This window comes from Phodopus roborovskii, unplaced genomic scaffold (assembly GCF_943737965.1).
Source record: "Phodopus roborovskii unplaced genomic scaffold, PHOROB, whole genome shotgun sequence".
NCBI classification, from domain to species: Eukaryota; Metazoa; Chordata; class Mammalia; order Rodentia; family Cricetidae; genus Phodopus; species Phodopus roborovskii.
In genome coordinates, this window is record NW_026126448.1 from 16,510,389 (window position 1) to 16,533,607 (window position 23,219).

Consider the following 23,219-nt stretch of genomic DNA (forward strand, 5'->3'; position numbering starts at 1 on the left):
GTGTAACGTGTGCATAACACCACAGCTGGGGAATCAGAGATACAATGAGGCTTGTTGGAACTTGCTGGCCAGCTGCTAACCAAATCAGTAAGCATCAGGTTCAGTGAGAGGCTCTGGCTCAAAAAATAATGTGGGGAGTAGTAGAGGGAGACACCAATATCACCGCATGGCTTCTATACACATGCACATGTATACATAGTACACACACACACACACCAAAACATGAAATAAACACAGACTGCAGCCACAGAATGAAGTGTCAGGCAGCTGCACAAAGGAATAACATAGGAAAGACTGTCTGCAGACCTTCAAAGGTGTGTCAAGAGTCAAGAAGTTGCCGAGTAGCAAAGTATGACCCCAAATATGTTGCACTAATAAAGCATAAGCCAGGCTATTTGTATACAAATTATCTGCTAAGATCTACCCTGCATGCACATGCTAGCTGTCCTTTATTCTCATCTTTGGACTTCTTTTCCATTAATGAGGAATATATCTTAATCACACTATTTGTATAAAGAAGGAAACTTGAAGGGAAGATCATTTCTGTACATACTACACACATTAAAATAGCTACCTTGGCTTTCAAGGCCAACTCTGCCCCAGGCCTAGGATGGCCCAGAGTTTTTCCATCAAGGCAAGACAGAAAGAAACCTCCTGGTGGTCAAGGTGACCCTGGGAATCCCTAGAAAGACAACCCCTGTATTCAAGGTGTCCCATATCTAGACACCTGTGTTCAGAGAGGTGCGTGTATGTATGCCTGAACATTTATGATCATGTGAGTGTATATATCACTATATTTCTGAACATGTTTGATGCTGTAGACTCAGATCTCAGTGTACTATAATGAAGCAGGCAGAAAATCATGGACACTGGAGTCCAGACCAAGATATTAGGAGTTCAAATGTGAGCTTGTGTTGAAGGATGTCCAGAAAGGAATTGGCTAAGATAAAAGCTCTGAATCAATGAGAGGTTGTGGCAAATAACCAGATCTCCTTAGACCATCTTCCTTAGAACCATGCCAAGGTTTCTGCTAATCTATAGCATCAGGCCCCCAAATAAACCATCCAGGGAAGCTCCTATTGCTGATATCCTCAGCTACCTACTGAATCCTAGCTACACAGACCACAGTTCAGTTTCTAGGACTTGCCAGCAACAGGGGATAGAAGACAGTCCCTAACTTGCATTTTAACCCGCTGGTCCATGTCATGTCTGGGGCTCTTTGAAAGATAGATCTCTGGTTCCCAGCACCCCACCCCCTCTACCAGACATACCAGGAACTATAGGTCTTCTTGATGGAGTGAATTGAAAGAATCAGCCCACACCCTTCTCCTGGGCTCTATATTGGGCTAACAGACCCATGGCTGCTTATTGGAGTTGCTCCCAAACAAGAGGAAACCCAGCTGGAGCAAGTTGAACTATATTCAGAATTGTTCAGCTACCGTATGGCAGGGTTTCTGGAGTCAGGGTCAGATCCAGCCTGAGAGAACCACCTTTGGCCAACTGTCTTCAGTAGGCTGATTAAGGGAATAAAGTATTTGTGAAAAGCACAAGAGAGAGAGAGTTCTCTTGTGGACATATTGAGAAGAGAAACAAAGAGGTCCATTCTTCTCCCTCTTTCTCTCTCTCTCTCTCTCTCTCTCTCTCTCTCTCTCTCTCTCTCTCTCTCTCTCTCTCACACACACACACACACACACAAACAAGTGAGTACACCACTACTCTATGTCTACCTTAAGTCTCTCCTGCAAGATGACCAGTTCTCAGAACCATGTGAGGTCTCTTTCCTGGTGACAAGCTCCAGCTCTGGCTAGCATCACAACCCCAGCCCTTTCTTCTCCCGGTATGACTTTCCCCCAGCATGATCAATCAATCACCCATATGATAGCCAAAGAGAGAGACACAGCATGCTTTTGGGTCACACAAGGGTGGGGTGGTGAAGGGAATTAGCATTGCCAGGATCTATAGAATGTGGCCTTGAAGAGACCTCAGTGTTCCTTGGAAAATGAGGTTCCTTCTTTGGGTCCTTAATATCATTAATGAAATAATTTAAAGGCAGACTCGGAAGCTTGAGGACCATTTTATTAAATTTCAAAGATTAAAAACAACGGGTTGGGCAAGATGGAAATCCGGTAGGCAGCTGCGGGAGGAGATGAAGAGAGAGTTGTGTCTTTTAGGCATGGAGGTCAGTAGCAGTGAGGCAGCCTAGGGTGTGTGTCAGAGAAAGCAAGCCTAGGACTACAGTCTGGGTTCACAGGGCACAGGTTCACCGGCTATTGTGCCCAGGGCTCTTGTACCTCAGAACAAAAGATTGCCCTTGGACACTTGAGAGACAGCTTACCACAAAGGAAAAAGCACTTCCAGGGATGGAAGTGGGCTGAGGAAAATGTCCCCAAAGCATCAGGCTACATTGTACAGAGTCCTTTATAACCGTTCATAGTCCCTGCTTCCTCCCTGCCCCCTCCCAACATCTGTACCAACAGCTCCCCCTCCCCTGACTGATCTGTTCCTTGAAGCCCACTTCAAGGTGAGGAAGGGCCTCTGGGTGCCCTCTGCAAATGGACTCCTTTGATATGTTAATCTTGGCATTTTAGCCTCTAGTCTCTGTCCTTGTGCCACACCAGGAATGACCTCTCCTAACCCAAAAAAAGATCACTTGGGGACCTGGAGCCCAGATCACCTGCTGGGTCCCTGCTGTGTGCCAGGACTGCACTAGGAGCTTAACAGTGTGGCTTTTCCAGTTGTGCCTCTCTCCCCGGGGACTAATTGCCTTTGGGAGGACAGAGCCATTCACCAACTACAGCTGAGGAAGGAACTTGCAGAGGGGCCCAAGCTGCCTTGGCTACTGCCCTTCCACCTGGGCACACTCAGGTGGTCCCTGCGATTTCTGCCCTGTGGGGTAGCTCACACTACTGTATGTGCATCTGTCACACCAAATAGGATTCAGACACCAACTGGTACAACATCTATCTCTATGACAATGTCGTCATTCCTTCACAGTGGCCCAAAAGCCCCCAAGCAGCCAGCACAGCTGGGTCACCTGAGGGCTTCAGCTGGGTTTGTTCATCCCCAGATTCCCAATCAAATGTTTACTCCCCGGGAAAGGCTGTGTTTGCATGCTGGAGGGGCAGGGGTAGGCTGGTGTCACATCAACCTATTTCTACCGGTTATTGTATCTGACTCACCTGTTCCCTCCACGCATGCTCATACCTGTTTGCCAACGGCCATACCTACCCTCCCTGGTGGACCCCTCCTAGGGGGCCTAGGCATAGTTGCTGACACTCCCTCCACCCCACTGAGGTTTCCCTTTCCTTCACTAAGCCAGATCTCCCTTCAGCACAAAGCACCAAGCTCAGGGTTCGGTGGGGGCATAGGACCTTTATCCTTGAACTTGGGTGCGTCTTGGTTACCCAGCTGTGGAGTATTTGCAAACCACCACCCTAGCCCCATCACCTCTGCTGTTGTCTGTCTTCCCAGCTTTCATAGAAACCCAGACATTTGGCGATCCCCAGCTCCTCCCTCTCCACGGGGAGGCAAGAACATGAAAACATTTCAAAATGCTTTAGCCTTTTTGGTGCTTCGATCCATCCACCATTTACCAGAACTGCACCTGTAATGGCCACGCAGCAGACACAGCTCTTTTAGGTGCCATTCTTAGTATCCTTCTAGTTCATCCGCTTCCTCTCCATCCTCCATCCACCACCTCCTCTCTTCCTGGAGCCTGAGAGGCTGCATCCTGGAGTGGGAAGAGGAGCACAGAATCGCCTCTGTGCTCAGGTGGCCTGGATTCAGCTCTGCTGTCTATGAGGAAGGCCTTGGCCAAATGACTTCATCTCTTTGTGCCTTCTTTTCCCCAGGTATAAAATGGAGATAGAGCAAACCGCACCCACATTTTAGGGTAACTGGCAGATTCATTTCTACAGCTTCATTTCCAGCTGTTATGTGCTGGCCTCAGAGCAAACAAAACAGGAATAATAATAATAATAATAATAATAATAATAATAATAATAATAATGGCACCAGGGACCTAGAACTCACTGAAGGCATATCATTGCTTTTACTTTGCCTCACACTTTTAACCTCCCTTCTGAACTCTGACACTTGGTAGGTGCCACAGATGTGTGTCCTTATGCAAATCGACACAGATACATCTCTGCTGTTGTCCAAGAGTGCTCACATCTCCCCCCCACACCGCCCCCCCACTCTCCAGTTATCTTTACTGCCTCCATCATCCCTTCTCTGATGCTGCAAACTCTCCTAAATGTGCTAGTCCATGCTGATGGCTTCAAATGCCACCTTCTGCTGGTGACTCTCAGATTCATCACTGAAATCCCCCCAAGTCCCAACTCCTGAGTCTTCTTTCAGCGATCACTTGAAGCTTAGATGCTGCCCAGGATGGGTCCAGAGCCACTGTTCTGCTCTCTGCTGTAGCTGCATGTCTTCACACCCAAGCACTCCCAGCCACTCCTTTATCCCCTTTGCATCGAACCTGCCATTGCTGCCAGCCTACCTGCCTTTATCCACCTCCTGCTCTTGCCTCTGAGGCCAAGCCCCACCTCTGGTCCAGTGAGAGCAGCCATCTTGTTGGCTCCAGTCAAGCGCCAGGTCTACCCCCCAGCTTCAGGTTCAGGTGCTGTTCCTAAATATGCCCAACTATTGTGTTCTAAACACCATGGCTGCTGTCCTCAGAGATAGACTGGTCCCCTACCAGGAACAATCTTCCTTGTCTTGACCTATTGAATAATTGTGCATCCTTCCAAGATGCAACATAGGAATTCTCTTCTTTGCAAAGCTGTCCCACACACTTCTCTTCCTGTTATATGCTTTCATCAATTGCTTATTTATCTGTGCATGTGTGTGTGAGTACATGTATGAACACTAGTACACATGTGTGTGGAGGCCAGAGGACAGCTTTGGTGTCCTTGTTTTTTGAGACAGGATTTCTCCATGGTCTAGGGTTCACAGGCAGGGCTAAGCTGCTGGCTGGCTAATGAACAAGGATCAGCCTATCTCTGCATCCCCAGCTGTGGGATTAACAAGCACAGACCACCACACACAGCTGGTTCACATGGGTTCTAGGGATTGAACTCAGGTCCTCACACTGAGTATTTGACTGACTGAGCCATCTCCCTAGCCCCTCTTCCTGCTGTAGACTGCTGTCTAGGCATCCATGGCAGCGTGATCTACATCCAGCCTAGCATCCATCCCTCTGACTACAGCCATTTGTTTAACATGGCCTTCCCCTCCTCACCCTGGATGCTCACCCATGTGGTACACTGGAAAGACGGTGAACAGCTGTGAGGAGATGCCGGAGATTAGCCATGACTATTCCTCCCAAGCACTGACCACCAGAATGCGGCACTTGTGTCTAGCCACCTGCCCACCACAGCCTGGGCCTCTGCTCTCTCTGCAGGAGTGTTCTTCACCTTCCACACATTCCACCTGGAGAGCGGCCATGATTACCTCCTCATCACTGAGAATGGTAGCTTCTCCCAGCCCCTGAGGCAGCTGACAGGTTCGAGGCTGCCAGCACCCATTAGTGCTGGGCTCTATGGCAACTTCACCGCCCAGGTCCGCTTCATCTCTGATTTCTCCATGTCCTATGAAGGATTCAACATCACCTTCTCAGGTAATGAATGTGACTGTCCCTGGGGAAAAGAAACTAGGGGACCACTCTCTCTCTCTCCCTACGGTTTAGCTCTCCAATCTCAGGAGGAATGACCTCAATACTGCAGCCAGAGATACTTAGCTTAAACACAAGGAAGAACATTCCAGGAAAGGTCTTCTCATGGATTAGTAGGTTCGTTCTCTGACTCACTGAATGTGACCATTCAGATTGCTGAACTAGAGGATTTCCTGGGTGCCCCTTCCTGCTCTCCCTGCTTTACAGTCACATCTACTGTCCCACAAGCTCAGCGATACAGAAAGAGAGACTTGAAAGTTAGTGTATCGGTGCTTTCAGTCTCATTTAGCATCAACATCAGTGCTAATTTCAGACTAATGTATATTTAGCTCAGTACTGGGAAACCCTGAAAGCAAAGCTCTTTCTTGGCATCCAGGGAGAAGGGGGCTTTACTTCTGTCACCACCACCACTGTCATCCTGGTACTCAGAGCCTCCTGCTTTAGCAGGACAGCAGTACTGATGGATTCCTCCTTGGATGCATCTCAACTTCGTCTTGTGGTACCCTCTGCACAGAAGTCCCAGGGCAGCCCAGGACAGTAGGACCTTCATCCCTACTATTCAGAGCACTGGGCATCAAGAGAAGTCACTTTCATGCTGTCACTAAAGACATCGTGCAGGTCCTTGGCCCATCGTGACCACCTACTGTGCTTATTATAGGTCTCAAAGCCAACCCCACCCAGAGGAAACTTTGAGAGGGACATTTGGAGTCAGGATCCTAGTGCAAGTTGCTTGAAGCAGGGTCACAGACTCTGACCCCCTGAAAATGGCTTATTGTGTGGAGCTGGTTAGCTTGCAGAGAACGTGTCATGGCATCTGCCAGCCCTAGGACTCAAGGAACAAGGAGGGGAGAGAGGACTCTCAAAAGTCCTCCATGGAGCAGTTCTTCAAAGTTCCAAGCCCCAGTAATGAGAGTTCCCAACATTTCTCTTGACCTCAGCACTCAGGATGACTTCCCCACACTTGTTGAGGACTAGCATACTATAGTCTCCTTTTTATTTCTGGTCCTTCCTCCCCGCCCCCACCCTCCCCCATACTGTGGCCATTCCCAGCTATCACTGCTTCTAACACCCCCCACTGCCTACCTTTGCAGAGTATGACCTGGAACCTTGTGAGGAGCCTGAGGTCCCAGCCTACAGCATCCGGAAGGGATTGCAGTTTGGTGTGGGTGACACCCTGACCTTCTCCTGCTTCCCCGGGTACCGTCTGGAGGGCACGGCCCGCATCACGTGCCTGGGGGGCAGACGGCGCCTGTGGAGCTCGCCTCTGCCAAGGTGTGTTGGTAGGTGGTCACGTGCTTTCATTCTGCTTCACTTAATGGGGTGGGCCAAACCTAGTCCAGTGGTGTGAGGTGGAGGGCTGCACCCAACCAGGAGGCTAATAGGTCTGAGTTTGAGGATCATTATAGTTACACTTACCTGCAGGGGATTGTTGGACATTTAGCCTAAGTACCTCTGTGAGATGCAGATGAACTTGCTATGTGGCCTGACCTGGCCTTTGCCAGTCAGCTCCAGTAGGTTCCCCTGCGCTCACCCCCAGCCATTAGCACAGGCCTCTGCTTTCAGGTGTCTCTTACAAAGCACTGTAGCTGGGGGCCTAGCAGAAGAGGAATAGCTTTTGCCCAGTAGGACTCCCAATCCTGCTGCAGAGGCGTGTCTGCTCTTGGAAAATCCCTCGGGAGACCCTCCACCCAGCCAGGAAGAGGGAAAAGCAGGAGCTAGGATCACTTATGGTGCACCTACTACACCCAGGCCAGCTTCTAGCTCCTGGAGATCCAAAAATAAACAGCACAGAGAGGGACGCCACCCCACCCCCCACACACAGTGAGGAACACACCAGAAACATGTAGGTGTGCTGTGTGAGCAGTGCTGAGAAGTACAAAGGAAAGTCAGTCAGCAGGCAAAGTGCCTGAGAGAGGCTGCTTCTTCGTGAAGGTGGGCAGGAAGGGCCCCTCTAATGAAGGGCATTTTGGCAGAGATGGGGAGGAGCTGGGCATGAGGAGGTAGAGTGGCCAGGCTCAGCCATGAGGCTGCCTGGGAAGTCATCTGGGTGCAGGTGGCAGAGGAACTAGAGATGACGAGGACTGGGAATGGCAGGACATTGGCACCAGGCTGGCCTACATTCTTGCCAGAGTCCGAAGGAAGGTTAATGAGGGCTCTGGTCCCAGAGAGAGTGGGAAGTATGGTGACAGCCTAGGAGCTGGGGACAATGGCTGCTGTGGGTCCTGATTGTTCAATGTTCTCAGTGCAGGGTTGAGTAGAGCATGGGGTGAGTTAGTAAAGCACTCACCATGTTCTCAGGTAGCCACGGAGCTCTGAGAAAACGTATGGAGCAGATTGAAGTAGTCCCACATCCACTAAGACAGGAGCCAGCATCTCAAAAGCCCATGAGGTGTGAGGGGTGTGGCTCAGCTGTAGAGAGCTTCCCTGGCATGCAGGAGGTCTCTAGTTCAATCATGAAGTGGAGAGGCAGAGGAAGAAAGAGAGACAGAGAAGGAAGAAGAGATGGAGTGGGGAGAGAGGAGAGGGAAGGAGAAAAAGGCAGAAGAGGTCTGGGGTGATAACTCAGCCAGTGAAGTGCTTGTCTTGCAAATGTGAGGAACCGAGTTCAATCCCCAGTACCCACATTAAAATAGCCAAGCATGGTGGCACATACTTGGAAGCCAGCCCTAAGGAAGCAGAGTCAAGTGGATGCCCGGGGCTGGCTGCCACCCCCCAGCTTATTATCTTGGCAAGGTCAAGATTTATTGAACCCTGTCTCAAAAATAAAACAAGGTGGAGCTGACATTGTCCCCTGGCTTCCACACGTATACCCATGTGCAAGTACACAAACACACAAAAACAAGAAAGAAAAGGAAAGGCAAAAAAGCAAACCAACCTATGAGGTCAGCCCTGCCCTGGGCAACTCCATGGGGTTCAGGGCTCTGCAGAGGATGAGCTGTGCCCTGCGGAGCAGGGACACAGATCAAGGTCACGTCTCTGCTCTGCCAGTCACCAAACCTTTAGCACCACCAGGCCCTCCTGCCTGGCTTCCTCATTTATAAAATGGAGATAACCACATCTGACTCGTTCTAGATGAGATGACATCGTTTCCATAAACCGGGAGAACCACATAATTGTCATTTTGCCAATAACATTTTTATCATTTCTTTATGGATTAATGACTTGTCATTACTTTGTCAATAATCTTTTACAAACTCAGATGGGAGAAGCACTCAGAAAAAAAGCTGGGACAGAACTCACCCCGGGGAAGGTCAGTTCAGACTGACCACCAGCAGCTGCCCTCACATCTGGGAAACCCCCTCCCTGAGGGGCTTGGAGAGAGTTTGCCTCCCATGGGGTTCTCCAGGTCCCCAGATGCTCCCTCACCCCCACCAAAGCTCCCGCCTCGCCAGTCTCATTACACCAACTCATCCTTTAACTCATTATTCCAATTACTGTTTGTTCATGACACCACACAATATTTTCATTATTACATTTGTCTTCTGTTTCACATGGCATTAATAACGCAGCGGCAATTATAATCACCTCTAATTACAACCAGCCCTGCAGCAGAGATCCCTGCCAGAGTTATGTCGGGCCTTCCCACCCGTGGGGGCGCTCCCACTTGCCACCTTCACTGGAGGTGTCACTTAGATGATTTAGCACACTCTATGCCATCAGGAACGTTCCCAGCCATGGAGGATACAAATAGTCCTGAGCTCTAATTCACAGTGTGACAGAGTGATCCAACCCCTGACCTCAGGGGCTCCTGCATTTGATGTGGAAGAGACAGCCTTGACCCTGGGAGGGGACCCCAGTCTGCAACAAAAGATGTGGTCCTGTCCTTGGAAGACCCAGAGTGATGGAGAAGCCCTAACCCTCTGCCTCAGGAGCCCCAGACTGATGGATAAGATACAGCCCCTGACCTTACAGAGACCTCATCTGACAGGGGCGACAGGAGTCACAGATGTCTGAATCAGCAGAGGCACTTCCCTGGGCATGTGCCTGTTTGTTTTTCTGGAACACTGGTTTGTTTCCATTTACGCCTGTGTTTGGCTTCCTGTGGCATCTGCTCATCTTCCCTGCCTGTTTGGAAACTCTCCCAGAAACAAGTGTCACATCCCTTTCCTCTCTTGTCCCTTCTCTGGTACCTAGAAACAAGCAAAGCTCTGGCAGGGAGTCAGGACCTTGTCACTGTGTAGGGACTGGCAACAGATGAGGCAAGCAGCCCTGCATCCTTTCTTACATACATGCTGGGTGTGTGGGGGAAATGGCAGGGTCTCACTCAGCTGGAGGTGGGACAGAAAGTTGCTGTGCAGGAAGCTGAGGCTGGGAAGGCAGTCCAGAATTCTGCCAAACACCATGTTTGAGGAAGCCAGCTGTCACAAGCTGGGCAAAAGGCAAGGGGCTTTAAGACCTGTGATACTGAACAGCTAAGAGCTTCCCATACGATTGCAAAGCAGAGAAGACTCCGCGACTAGTGGAGGCAGACAAGCTGGAATCCAGAGGAAGAACTGGAGTGAAGGTCCACGGTCTTGAGCACACCCGCTGTGTTCCCCTGTTTCACACACCAAACCTTACCCGTCTCAGGAGAATACTCTTACAATCCAGATAAAGAGCCCAAGGTTCAGAGAGCTGATACAACTTCTCTGCCTCCAAAGTCTATCCATCCCACTCACCCTGTGCCCCTCCCTTGATGGAGGGAAAAAATGTGAAGTCCAGAGATGGTAGGCTGAATCCATTGAACAGCCTCAGTAGAGCCTCCCCCCTCAAGCTGTACCCTCATCTGAGCATACCCAGAAAATACACATTCTCGGAACATGGTTGCCAAAATCACCAGCAGCTGCTGCCCCAAGGGTGTCTACCCACCTTGTCCCTTCAGTTTTGTATCCCAGTTTGGCACCTTCATCTGATCCTTTGTCACTTTGCTCACCAGCTGAGTTTTAAGCACTCAAAGTACCCTGTCTCCCTGTCACTATAAACCAACAAGATCCTACTCAAAGTCTTGGGGAACTAAAGCAGAGACTAAAACCTGGGGACAGAGCCCATTGAAAACTAGAGGCTTGGTAGTGGGACACAGCCACCACCTTCAAAGAACCAAGAGTAGCTTTGGGGACAAACACTCAGCTCAGGAGGTCTCTATGTACCCAGTGGGTGTCATCTAGCACACTCCCAGCTTAGGGCACCTAGATCTTGGTGGACTTGAAGGTCCTTCCAGCCAAGAGTAAGGGCACAGAGCAGAAGCAGGGGAAAGCAGGCCTGCCACCAACCACCTCAGAGCCATGCTCCAAACCTCCCATCTGCCCAGACATGTAATGAGCCTGCCATCTGGACTCCTCTTTCCACCCTTCTGGAACCTGGCTATTTTTAGCCCCATGCCTCTACTGAGATTGTTGTATGGCTGCATTCTTCCACTTATTTGTTTATTTGACAAACATTTCTCTTATAGATATGGGCCTTGGAAATGTAAAGCTTCTCCAAGCATGGCCCTGGCCCTCATGTAGCTCAGAGTTAGGGTAAGAGATGAAAGCAAATGACAGGCAAGCAGGGTGCGATGTGGCAGGTGCTGTGACACATGAAGTTACAGAGGAGAGTGGCACAGTGATCCTAGAGAGCCTACTTCGGAGTCGCCAGCCATGCCTTGCACCAAGTCTGAGCTAGCAGACACTGCCCATGTGTAGAAGAGATGAAGCTGTAACAATCCCCCAAAGAATCCTAAGACAGCGAAGGAGATGGAAATATTAACAAATCAAGTAGAATATGATACTTGCCATAAATACAGGCCTGAGAATAGTAAGAAAGACTGTTTCTGGAGGACAGGAAACAGGTTTCCAGAGGTGGGTGATTCTATTGGCTGATAAATGAAGCAGAGTTTTGATAGGCTTGTGCTAAAACTTTCTCAGAGCCCAAGAGCCCAAGGAACTGGCATTCCCAGCCTACCCTCTCTCTGAACTGACACCAAATGCAAGCAGCTAAGTACAGGTTCCCATGCCTACACTTGGAAAGATGGCTTGTGCTTGCCTATTGAGTCTGGAGTTTGTGACTCTTGGATAGGATGACCCTGATAAAGTGACTGTGGTGTTGTGTGTGTATGGGTTAGCAACTGTAATTCATCCCTTCCTAGTTCCTATCTATGAGCATTAAAAGGTCTCCTCTTTCTAGGTATCGCTGGCTCTTTCTCTAGCATCCTTCTGTTGCTATGATACCATGCAAACAGGTGTGGGGGACCAGTGCTTTATAAACTAACACAGTGAAAGGGAAGGACATCCAGGGGTGTGTCTTCTATTTCCAAACAGACAAGCAGAACAAGAAAGATGAAGATAAGGCAGGCAGAATTGTGGGTAGGCTAGTGCTGTTAAAAGTTTAGTAGTCCGTCCTGGAGACAGACAGAAAGACAGACAGGTGGGCAGGCAGACAACCTTGCCACCCCTGTGAGTTTATGCAGAGATGAAATTAGTGTTTTGTTTGAGTGGGTTAATCTGTGGATATTATGATTGTCGTTCCAGCCGAGTGTGGGAATTCGGTCACGGGCACTCAGGGCACTTTGCTGTCCCCCAACTTCCCTGTGAACTACAATAACAATCACGAATGTATCTACTCCATCCAGACCCAGCCGGGGAAGGGGATTCAGCTTAAAGCCAAGGCATTTGAACTAGCTGAAGGAGACCTCCTCAAGGTAATGACAGTTGATTTCATACAGCGTGTAGGTAACCATGTGCAGGGTGTGGTTACTTCCCCATCTCTACCTTTGTGGATGGGTGACCCAAGCCTCCTCCTTCCACCTGAGTCCTGATGGATATCCTCACCTGGGGAAAAGTGAAGACCAAAAGGGAGGGGCATGTGGTGTAAGCATTTGCTTAGGAACTGTCGTCTCTCACAGATATGAGTTAGCTGCATGAGAGAACAGTGGGGCAGAACTCAGTAAAGTGTCTGCTGTGTAAGCATAAGAAGTTTGGATCCCCCACCCAGCCTGGTGGGCAGAGCTATAATCTGACTGGCTAGTCTCTAGGTTCGTGAGAGACCATGTCTCTCTAAAAGTAAGCAGAAAAGCTACAGAGAAAGACACCTAACATCAACCCCACATACACAGACACACAAGTGCATACACACCTGCACATCTATGAAACATGTACTTGCCCATACTACACCACACACACAAATGCATATAAAAGTGTGCTTGTACACATACAACACATACACACACTCTCTTTAAAAAAATAATGATGAACTCAATTGGAGCAGTCAGTGGGTCTGATTTTTCCATTGTGGACTGTGGTAGTTTTAATGTAATTGGCCCCCCAAAGGCTCATAGGCTCACTAATAAGAGGTGTGGCTTTGTTGGAGTGGGTGTGGCCTTGTTAGAGGAAGTATGTCACTGTGGAGATAGATGGCTTTTGAGGTCTCATATATGTTTAAGTCATGCCCAGTGTCTTAGACCACTTCCTGTTGCCTGTGGATCAAGATGTAGGATCTCAACTCCTCATCCAGCTCCATGTCTGCCTACTCACCCTATGTCACACCTTGGTGATAATGGGCTAAACCTCTGAAGATGTCATCCCAATTAAATGGTTTCCTATGTGAGAGTTGCCATGGTCATGGTATCTCTTCACAACAATAGAAACCCTAAGACACGGACCATGACTTTAAATCTGAACAATTAATAGCTCATAGAACGTGTGTGTGTTTGTGTGTGTGTGTGTGCGTTTGTGCATGTACATGCCTATATGTATCCTAGTTGTATTTTCTATTTTTGTTGTTTTGATTTGTTGTCAACTTGACACAATCTACAAGATTGGTGTGTAGGCAAGCCTATGGGGCATTTTCTTAATTGTGGGTGACCCATTCCACCATGGCTTATGCCTCTTTGGGGCAGGTAGTAATACTATGCATACAAAAGCAAGCTGAGCAGGCCTTGAAAAACAAGCCAGTAAATAACATTCCTCCATGGCTTCTGTTGAGTTCCTGCCTCCAGGTTCCTGCTTTGAGTTCCTTCCTATCCTGACTTCCCTCAGTGATGGATTATGATGTAGAAGTGTAAGATGAAATAATTCCTCCAAAGGTTGATTTTGGTCATGGTATTTTATTATAGCAATAGAAACACTAACTAACTAACTATATATATATCACATTGTGTACATGTGTGTAGTATGTTTGTATATGTACATACATGTTGTGTATATACATGTTTTATTTGTAGTGTGTTATGAGTACAAACATGGATATTGAATATAGTATTTGAATGCATTATGTACATATTGTATGGTATGTGTTTAAGTAAATATTTATGCATGTTATATATAGTATCTGTGTACATGTGTGTATAGATACTGTGTGCCTGAGTACATGTTTTGCATATAGTGTATGTGTAGGTGCATGCATGCATACATATGGTATGTGTATGGTATGTGTATGAGCACATCTTGTGTGTACATGTTGTTTGTATTCACGAATACATGTATGTAGTGTATTGTGAGTACATGCATGTATGTTATGTGTGTACATGTTTGGGGTATGATGGTTATGTATGTACATGTATATTGTGCTACATGTATGTACATAGTTGGGATGTGTAGGGTGAATATGTGAGTACATGATGTATGTGTGCACACACTTTCTTACATATGTTACCACATGTATATGAATCTGTGTGTCTGATCAGGTGCATCTACTCACTTGCATCTGCATCATGTGTCAGCATGCTTTGTGCACATGTACTTACATATGCCTTGAGCATGCAGTAGCATCACTGTGTTACGACAATGGCCCTGCGTGTCAATAGGCTGAAGGGAGTGAGCTCATTAGGGAAAGAAATGGCAGGACTTGGATGATAGAGGGAGTTACTACAAGCCTGAGAGACATCTGTCTGGGATTTCTTTGTGTGTTCTTAAGTGTCTGTCGGTGAGAATGTAAAGGGTATTCATGTGTGGGTAATAAACAGTTGAACTTGGAGAATGCACTAAAGAACGGCAGTAATAAAATGGATTATATGGAAAACATCACCCAGATTTAGTCATTTTCATCCTAAGCCAAGGAACTTTACTAGCTTATCCTAATACGATTTCATTCTCAGCAGCTGGAGAAATATTAACATGAGGAGCAATCAGAACAACCAGAGGCCATTACTCTGGGTGCTATAAAGAAGGGGCCATTAAATGACTGCCATGTTTATAGACAGTTGGTACACTGACCCGTTGCTGGAGCCTGTGCACGCTCTCATTCTCTATTCTCTCTCTCTCTCTCTCTCATACACACACACACACACACACACACACACACACACGCACGCACGCACGCACATACACATACACATGCACGCACGCACACACACACGCACGCACACACATACACACACACACACACACACACACACACACACACACACACACCTGCAATCACTGAACTGTCTAGAGGAGTGATTCTCAACCTGTGGTTGTAACCCTTTGGAGGTTGATAAACCCTTTCACAGAGGTCACATATCAGATATCCTGTTTATCAGGTGTTTACATTACAATTAATAACAGTAGCAAAATTACAGTTATGAAGTAGCAACAAAAATAATTTTATGGTTGGGGCCACTGCAACATGAGGAACTGTATTAAAGGGTCACAGCATTTGGAAGGTTGAGAAACACTGCTCTAGAGCAAGATTCTGGATAGGCAGGGTCCCCAGGAGATCAGGATGGCATTGTTTGTCCCTCTTCTGCCCTAGCTCTTCTCTCCAGGATTCTTTAACCTCTTAGAAAGAACTCAGGATATGGACAGATAACAAAAATTTTAAGATTCAAACTGTCAGTCATAGTTTCCCAAGTGGGATTCAGAGCTGCCCTGCAACTACAGTTATACCTGCCATACCTGCAGTTGGTTGACATCATACCTGCAGTTGGTTGACATCATACCTGCAGTTGGTTGACATCATACCTGCCAGTTGGTTGGCATCATACCTGCCAGTTGGTTGACATCCATACCAGCCAGTTGTGCAAGAAGTCCAGAGCATGAGAGTTGCCCTCAACAACCTCTGCCCTGCCTTGCTGTAGTTGGCTCATCTTTTACACTGCTGGCATGTTTCTTACCTGTTCTTCCAAAGTTTACTGCTGCACACCTGACATGCCTATCTGTCACCTTCTCCACAATTTACTTGTCTCCCAAGATAGTATTGATGGGTTTCATGCAGTTGATTGATTCTCTAAACCTGAGGGCTTGTATTTCTGACCTGGCATGTTCTCCTGCATATATGACTTCTGACCTGGTCATCACCTGAAAAACTACGCCCCCCCCCCATGTTTGGATTAGTCCACACATTCTGACTTGTTTCCTGTTGCCACCTCCCTGGTTTTGATATGGTCTCTGCAGTTGATCTTCCGCCACCCTGACATAAGCAAGAGAGGAGGTGGCCTTAAAATATAATAGCACAGAAAGACAACTCCAAGATCAAGATATCAGAGGAAATGCATGCACAAAATACAGCCTGCACAGGTTCCCATTAGGATAGCTAAAGGCAAGTGAAGAAAGATGGTCTCAGCCCTGGAAATCAGGCAAGGGTGCCTTTCATATACAACTTAAAAGAATTTTTTTCATGGATATAAACAAACACAGATTTATTCAGTTTTCAGTTCTAGAGGCCGAGAGGCTGTAAGCCCAGGGATATGGTGATGCATCTGAAGATAGCTTCCTTGCTTTGTTGTATCATGGCAAGGGCAATCTGTGATAATTTCCAGCTTGTGGACTTGTAAATTATCACAGATCCCAAAGGAAGGCTTGGGAGATGGCTCAGTGGGTACAGTGCTTCTACACAAGCATGAAGACCCAAGTTTGACCAATACCCACACAAAAAGGCAGGCATGAGAGTATAGACTTGTGAAACCAGGGGACTTCGGGGCTCTCTGGTTAGCTATCTTGGCCTAGCCATTGAACTACACAACCTAAAAAGACTTATATGAGAGATCACAGCCCATGGCTCCTGAGGAATAATACCCAAGATTGGCCTCTGGCCTGTACACACATGGACACCCTCATGTGCCCACACCCATATCCACCCACCCATACCTAAATAGACATACATTTTAAAAAGGAGCATCCATGCACAGCAGAGAGTAAAGCCAGAGAGTAAAGATCTTGGTGACAAGATCTCAATCCTCCTCTCTCTTGAGCATGAGCACTAGGTTCGAGAGACAACAGAGCCTCTGACATTCCATCCTGGCTTTTGTTGACACTCCAGGGAAATATTGTCAAGAGTTGTCAGGCTCAACACCCCTCCACTGGAAGTGCTTCTGCATGCTGGGGCACCTTTTGGGCACAGCTCCTTTGCCCCCCTTAGAATGTAGGGGGTATTTATATTCTCCATTTCCATTCTCCCTCCGCAATGATGTGCCAACAAGGAAATTAACCAGATATGTGTGAATATTCAGCAGATGGGAAGGGGACCTGTCTGAGGGATCAGAGCTAATTGCCCCTCTGTTTGCCACAGAGAACAGAAACATACTTTTAAAGCTCCTAATTGGTATTCTTCACAGGAGTTGAAAGAATATTGTATTTATGGCACAAAATAGGCAATAATGAAAACAGAGCTATCTCCGATGAGGAAAGATTGGATGGAGATGAAAAACATGATCATCCAATTAAAATGCCAAATGAAGACAATGGAGGGAGGTGGTAACATGGAAAAATGAAATCAGCTCATTACAGGATGCTCTTGAGGAGGTCTCTACATCTCAAAAGAAAATGAAGAAGGGGATTCTTTTTATTAATGAAATGTTAAATCAATCCACAATACAACTTGATGTGCCAAATAACATGGCTACTAGAAATGTAAATATAAATTTATATAAATATACACATGTGTAAGTATATATGTGTACATATATATATATATGCATATATTAATAAAATTAGTCATTGTGGGAGTTTCCATGAAAAATTCTAATATACTTCTGTGAATCTCTGACATATCGCCCACATGAAAAAAATAAGGGCTCAGTGACTTGAATAACATGACAGAATAAACCCAAAGAGAGGAGAAGAAAGACACTTGTTTGTCTGCTTGCTCATGTTGGAGCATCTTCAGGTGCAGCCCCCAAACTCTCCATCCTCTTGCCTCAGCCTCCCACATATTGGAATGGCAGGCATATGAACACCCAGACCAGAAAAGACGGTTTCAAAGGAAGAGCAGAAACTGGTCAAGGTGATTCAGGTTTGTAATCCCAGAACTGGGAGCTGAGTAGGAAGAATGCCGTGAGTTCAAGGACAGCCTCAGCTACCCAGTGAGCTCCAGGCCAACCTGGCAGGACTGATTAAAAGAAGTGGCAGGTGTATAATACTAGGGTGAAAAGGGACATAAATGTAGATGTCATTCAGAGTATGGTGATGGGAAAACGGGAACAGCTATAAAATGGTATATGTAACATAACATAATGCACATATATATTATATATAGCATACATATACATACATATATATGCATACACACCAAATGATACTATTTGGGCCTGGAGAGATGACTCATCGGCTGAGATCATGCTAATGTTCTGGAAGAACCAAGTCCACCTCCCAGCACAAATCATACAACTCAAAACTGCATGTAGCTTCAGCTCCAAGAGATCCAATGTCCCCTTCTGGCCTCTGCTGGCAGTATACTCCTGTGCACATATCCACACACAGCCACACAATTAAAATCTTTTTAAAAGCACTAATATTGGAGAGTGAAAACTCACATGAACAAGATACCATTTTTGCAAATTGAAAACCCCCTGTATCACCTCCCCAAAGCCCCAGGCCCAGACCACTTTACAGATGAACCCTGCAGAAAAAATCAGGCTGCTCTAGAAATAAGGAAAAATAAAGATCCATCTCCCAATTCACGTTTTAAAGTGGCACAGGCGTTAAAGAAAGTAATGGTGGTTCCCCGGGGCTGGAGGAAGGGGCAGTGGGTCAGCAGGTGATGGTCAAAATATAGAGCCCTCCCTAGGCAGAGGAAACGAGCTTGTCTTTGGGATCTATTGCACGAAGGGATGGGTAGAGTACATATAACAGATTGCATATTTCAAACTCACACAATAAAGAATGATAAATGTGGCTGGAGAAGTCATTCATTCAGCAAAGTGATTGCCACACAAGCATGAGGACCTGAGTTTGGACCCCCAGATGCCACATAAAAGCCAGATTCATCTCACTGGCATGTATCTGCAGTCCCATACCGGAAGGCAGACCCATACAGGGAGACCCTGGTACTTGCTAGCCAAATTGGTCAGCTCCAGCTTCAGTGAAAATCTCTGTCAGAAAGAGGGAGGGGGTCATTGAGGTGATGAATATGTTAATTAGATTATTTAATTTTTCACTATTTGTAAATCATAGAATCACTCTATATTCCACACAGGGATAACTTGTCAATATAATTTTGTAATGTAACTAAAAATTAAAAGATAAAAACAGAAGCATGGATCTATTAGGCCAATCTTATTTATGATCGTTGATCTAAAACCCCCTGGACAATATAGGATCGAATACAGCAGCATGTCAATACAAAGATAGCAAAGCAGGCAGGATCCAAGACTGTGAGGTTGTGTTTACCCAATAGGAAAACTTGTGATGCTATCGTTTAGAGTCCCTGCGTGAGATTGCCATTGTCTAAGTCTAAACTCTTTAACACTGAGAATTTCTTATGCTTCGGTCTAAAATCCTAGGAATAGGTTAGAAGGAAGAGAGGGAAGGAGGGAGGGAGGAAGAGAGAGAGGGGGTGAGAGATGGGGGAGGGAGGGAGGAAAAGAGAAAAAGGAAAGAAAAAACAGGAAAGAAAGGGCCACATTACTACATCCACAAACATCCTGTGATGAAAGCCAATCCGCAGTCCGGACTCTTAAAAGGTTCTTTAAAAAAAAAAAAAAAAGAAAGAAAGAAAGAAACAGAGAGTGGAACCTTCTAAACACCGCAATAAGCATTAGGTTTAATGGGAAGTTTTCCAGCAGGTTTCCAGGCAGTGGAGTGGCAAAGCCAGTGGCCATTCCACTGCCAACCGTTCTCAGCATTATGCTGCCGGTCCAAGCCATCACGTTAGACCCAGACACAACAAAGGAAGCCATAAAAATTAGAAAGGAGAGCAGAAAATTGTCTCGTTTATTTAGAAGACACAAATGATCCAACTACTAAAGCTATCAGAACCAACAAGACAATTCAACAAAGCAGCTGGTGTTTCTGTAACCAATTAAAACATGCAATCAGGAGAATAAAATTCTCATTTGTTATTGGGGCAAAAACTGGAAAACATCTAGAAATATGCCCCCCCACACACAGATAATCTTTATTAGAAGATTTTAAAATCTCATATTAAAATAAGGCAGAACTACACAATAGATGCCCACAGAGGATACAAATTAGAAGTTCACAGGAGGGTGGTAGGATTGTTGGTCAGCATATAGTAACCCCCGCTTATTCACAATGGTGATCTGGAAAAGTTAAATGAAAATGGGATTCTGTCCCTCATCCATCAGATTGGAAAAGAGCCTAACTTAGCCTGAGAACACCGAGCATTGGTGTATAAAGCCAGGGACACTGCTGGACAAGACTGGTGTAAGGTCAGGCAGCATCCCGCTTTGGAGAACAGCCTGCCGAAATCTCAGGGAAGGTGGGGCTGCCCTGAAGGCTTCTTCTTTGTTCGGGAGGAACTGAAGCCTACATGTGCAAGCAGACACACAGGAATGTCTACAGAAATGCCGCTCACATGTGTCATCCTGTGTGGAAAGTTCTGCACTTAGAGGGAGGTGAGCTAGATGTCCATAGATTGTCTTGGATTTCTCAGGGAGATGTTCCCATCTCCTCTATAGACCAATGAACTGGCCCATCAAATAGCAACCTGTTAGAAATATATATATATATATATATATATATATATATATATATATATATATATATTAAAGATTTACTTCCTGATAGAAGAAAATATAAAACCACCCAGGAATAAGTAGAGAGTCTTACTACAATACAGTGACAACTTGGTCAAATGGAGTCATGCATTAAAAGATTTGATGTTATATCGGTGCTTTGTTTTCTCAAATCAGTCCACTTCACATAATTCGGTTGGAATAACATGGGGCTTTTCTTTGAAAGGTAATTGTTTCCTTTTTTTAATTTGGAAGATTCTTCAGTTTATCTAGGATAGTAAACATGAGATAATTCTTTTTTAAAGGAAACAATTGAAAACTTCTACTGCATACTTAACAGTATTACAAAGTTTTGAAGCCTGGGATGATGACACATAGCTTTAATCCCAACACTCAGGAGGTAGAAGCAGGTGAATTTCTATGAGTTTAAGGCCAGCCTTCTCTACATAACAAGTTCTAGGCTAGCCAGAGATACATTGTAAGACCATGTCTAAAAAACAAAATCAAGCAAGCAAACCTAAGGGTTTTGGTTTTTTGTTTAGTTGGTTAGTTGGGATTTGTTTGTTTGGTTGGTTGGTTGGTTTTTTTTTTGTTTGTTTGTTTTGGGGGGTTTTTGCATGACTAATGAACCTGGGGAAAGGTAGACTCTTGCATCATAAAAAATTCTAAATGGGTTTAGGGCAAAAGTATTGGAGGCAACACCGTCTTTCTTATTTGTGGTCTTTGCCGAGTGTACCTGCCTCAGCATGTATTCTGAAAGCTGGTAAGTAAATAGTCATGCTGTAGATTGTGTTAATTTTGTGCTGGGTACCCCTACAGCTATTTAAATGCTGCTGTGGAAACTATTTAAAGACTTGAAAATGATATGCGCTGATTACCATATGCATGTATAGTTGGATCTTGTTTGTGTATCTGACCATATTCATACATGTGTGCAAGCATATGGAGACCAGAGGTCAACGCCAGGTGCTTTCTCGGTCACTTCATCCCTCACTGATCCTGAAGCTCACCAGTTTAGACTGGTTAACCAGAAGACCAGGGCAAGGGGGAGGAGTCCTATCTGCCTCCCTAGTGCTGGGGTTACAAGCACATGCCACCACCGAGTTAACTAAATCAGCGTAGGCAGAGAGCAAGAATGACAGACTAGAGCAATAGAAGAGAAAGTTCACCAAAAAATATGCAGTAGAGGTGGGTTTAAAATCGGTGGTGGGAGGGCTCTGCATATGCAGGCTTTTGAAGCCTGACATGGTAACTCACACATGAACCCTAGCTCTCAGGGTTGAAGCCTGGCTCTGTAGCAGAGCTGCTGGGAGTCCAAATTCAAGTCCTCATACTTCAATACAAGCATTTTACCCACAGAACCCTCCTCCCAGCCCCGTTTTTGTGTGTATGCATACACACAGACACATATACACACACAAACACATATATACATACACACACATGCATACACACATACGCACACTGCATAGAACACACAAGCCTGGGATGATCTCCATGGGAACATAACAGGTTCAGAAGCTGTTATCTTTCCTTCATGCTTTTCTTTTTGTATACGTTTTTCTGCAATGAATATCTTGTCATAATGATACAAATAACCTTTTGGTCCTTAATGAATTAGAACAAATTATGCTTTGAGATTAAGGAGAAAAACTCCATACCCGTTGTGCTTGTTAATTAACAATAATTTCTTAATACCACCATACAACATCCATCGAATGTTGAGATCTTCAAATTATCTCATAAATGTCATCGTATATTTTTGGATTTACAGTTTATTTGAGCCAGGCTCCAAATAAAATCTGCATGCTGGGTTTGCTGTGGGCTGCTTGCTAACTTGAAGCTCTCCCTGCCTCCTTTCCTTTTTCTCATCTAGTTTATTTGTTGAGAAATGCATCCATTTATTCAGTAGCATTTGCTAGATTCCAATTCTGATTTCAACCTGCCTGGAGCATCATTTCATCTGAACTTCTGCCCTCACTTTTCCCTGCTAGGTGTAAAGTGGATCTAAAGGCTCAATTGGACCAGATTTGATATTTCTGGTGGGCATGATAACCATATACACAGTGATCTGTTCTCTGCTAAAAAGCACAGGGTGTCTGATTTCTTACCATGCTGTAGTGACTGTTGACTACTGATGTCTTGATCCATTAATTCCAACAGATGTTTTCATGGTTTTTTTAAAACAATTTTTTTATGGCTTTGCAGATAGCTCAGAAAGTTGTTGTGTGACCATGAAGATCTGAGTTTGAATTCTCAGAGTCCATATAAAGGTGGCATGTGGTAGTGTGCATCTGTAATCCCAGAGCCCTTACCGCAAGATGGGATGGGGACAGAAGTCTAGAAGTTCTAAGACCTACTAGCCTGGCATGTGCAGTGCCAGACAAGAGTGAATCTGAATAAACAAGAAATCCTGCCTCTAATAAGGTGGAAGGCAGAAGTAATACCCAAGACTGTCCTCTGGCCACAGCACCCACACCATGGCATTCATGGCCACTTACACACACACACACACACACACACACACACACACACACACACACACACACACATCTTTTCAAAGAATGTTTTAATAACTATTTGGACACAACAGTGGGCTCAGCAGTCTGTAGAGGTGTCATCTCAGAATGGAAACCCAGGACTCTTTTCCCATAGCCCTGAAAGGAATTGGGCTCCCAGAGCCTGAACAGATCT

General features: G+C 45.9%; 1 protein-coding gene across 1 annotated transcript in view; it reads left to right on the forward strand.

Annotated features, from left to right (window-relative positions):
- Positions 1-23,219, forward strand: part of Csmd2 (CUB and Sushi multiple domains 2) — a 537,775-nt gene that overhangs the window by 371,932 nt on the left and 142,624 nt on the right. The window contains exons 20-22 of the mRNA XM_051188846.1: positions 5,408-5,623; positions 6,769-6,957; positions 12,163-12,332. Of these exons, the coding sequence (XP_051044803.1) occupies positions 5,408-5,623; positions 6,769-6,957; positions 12,163-12,332 (575 nt within the window). The remainder of the gene's footprint in view (positions 1-5,407; positions 5,624-6,768; positions 6,958-12,162; positions 12,333-23,219) is intronic.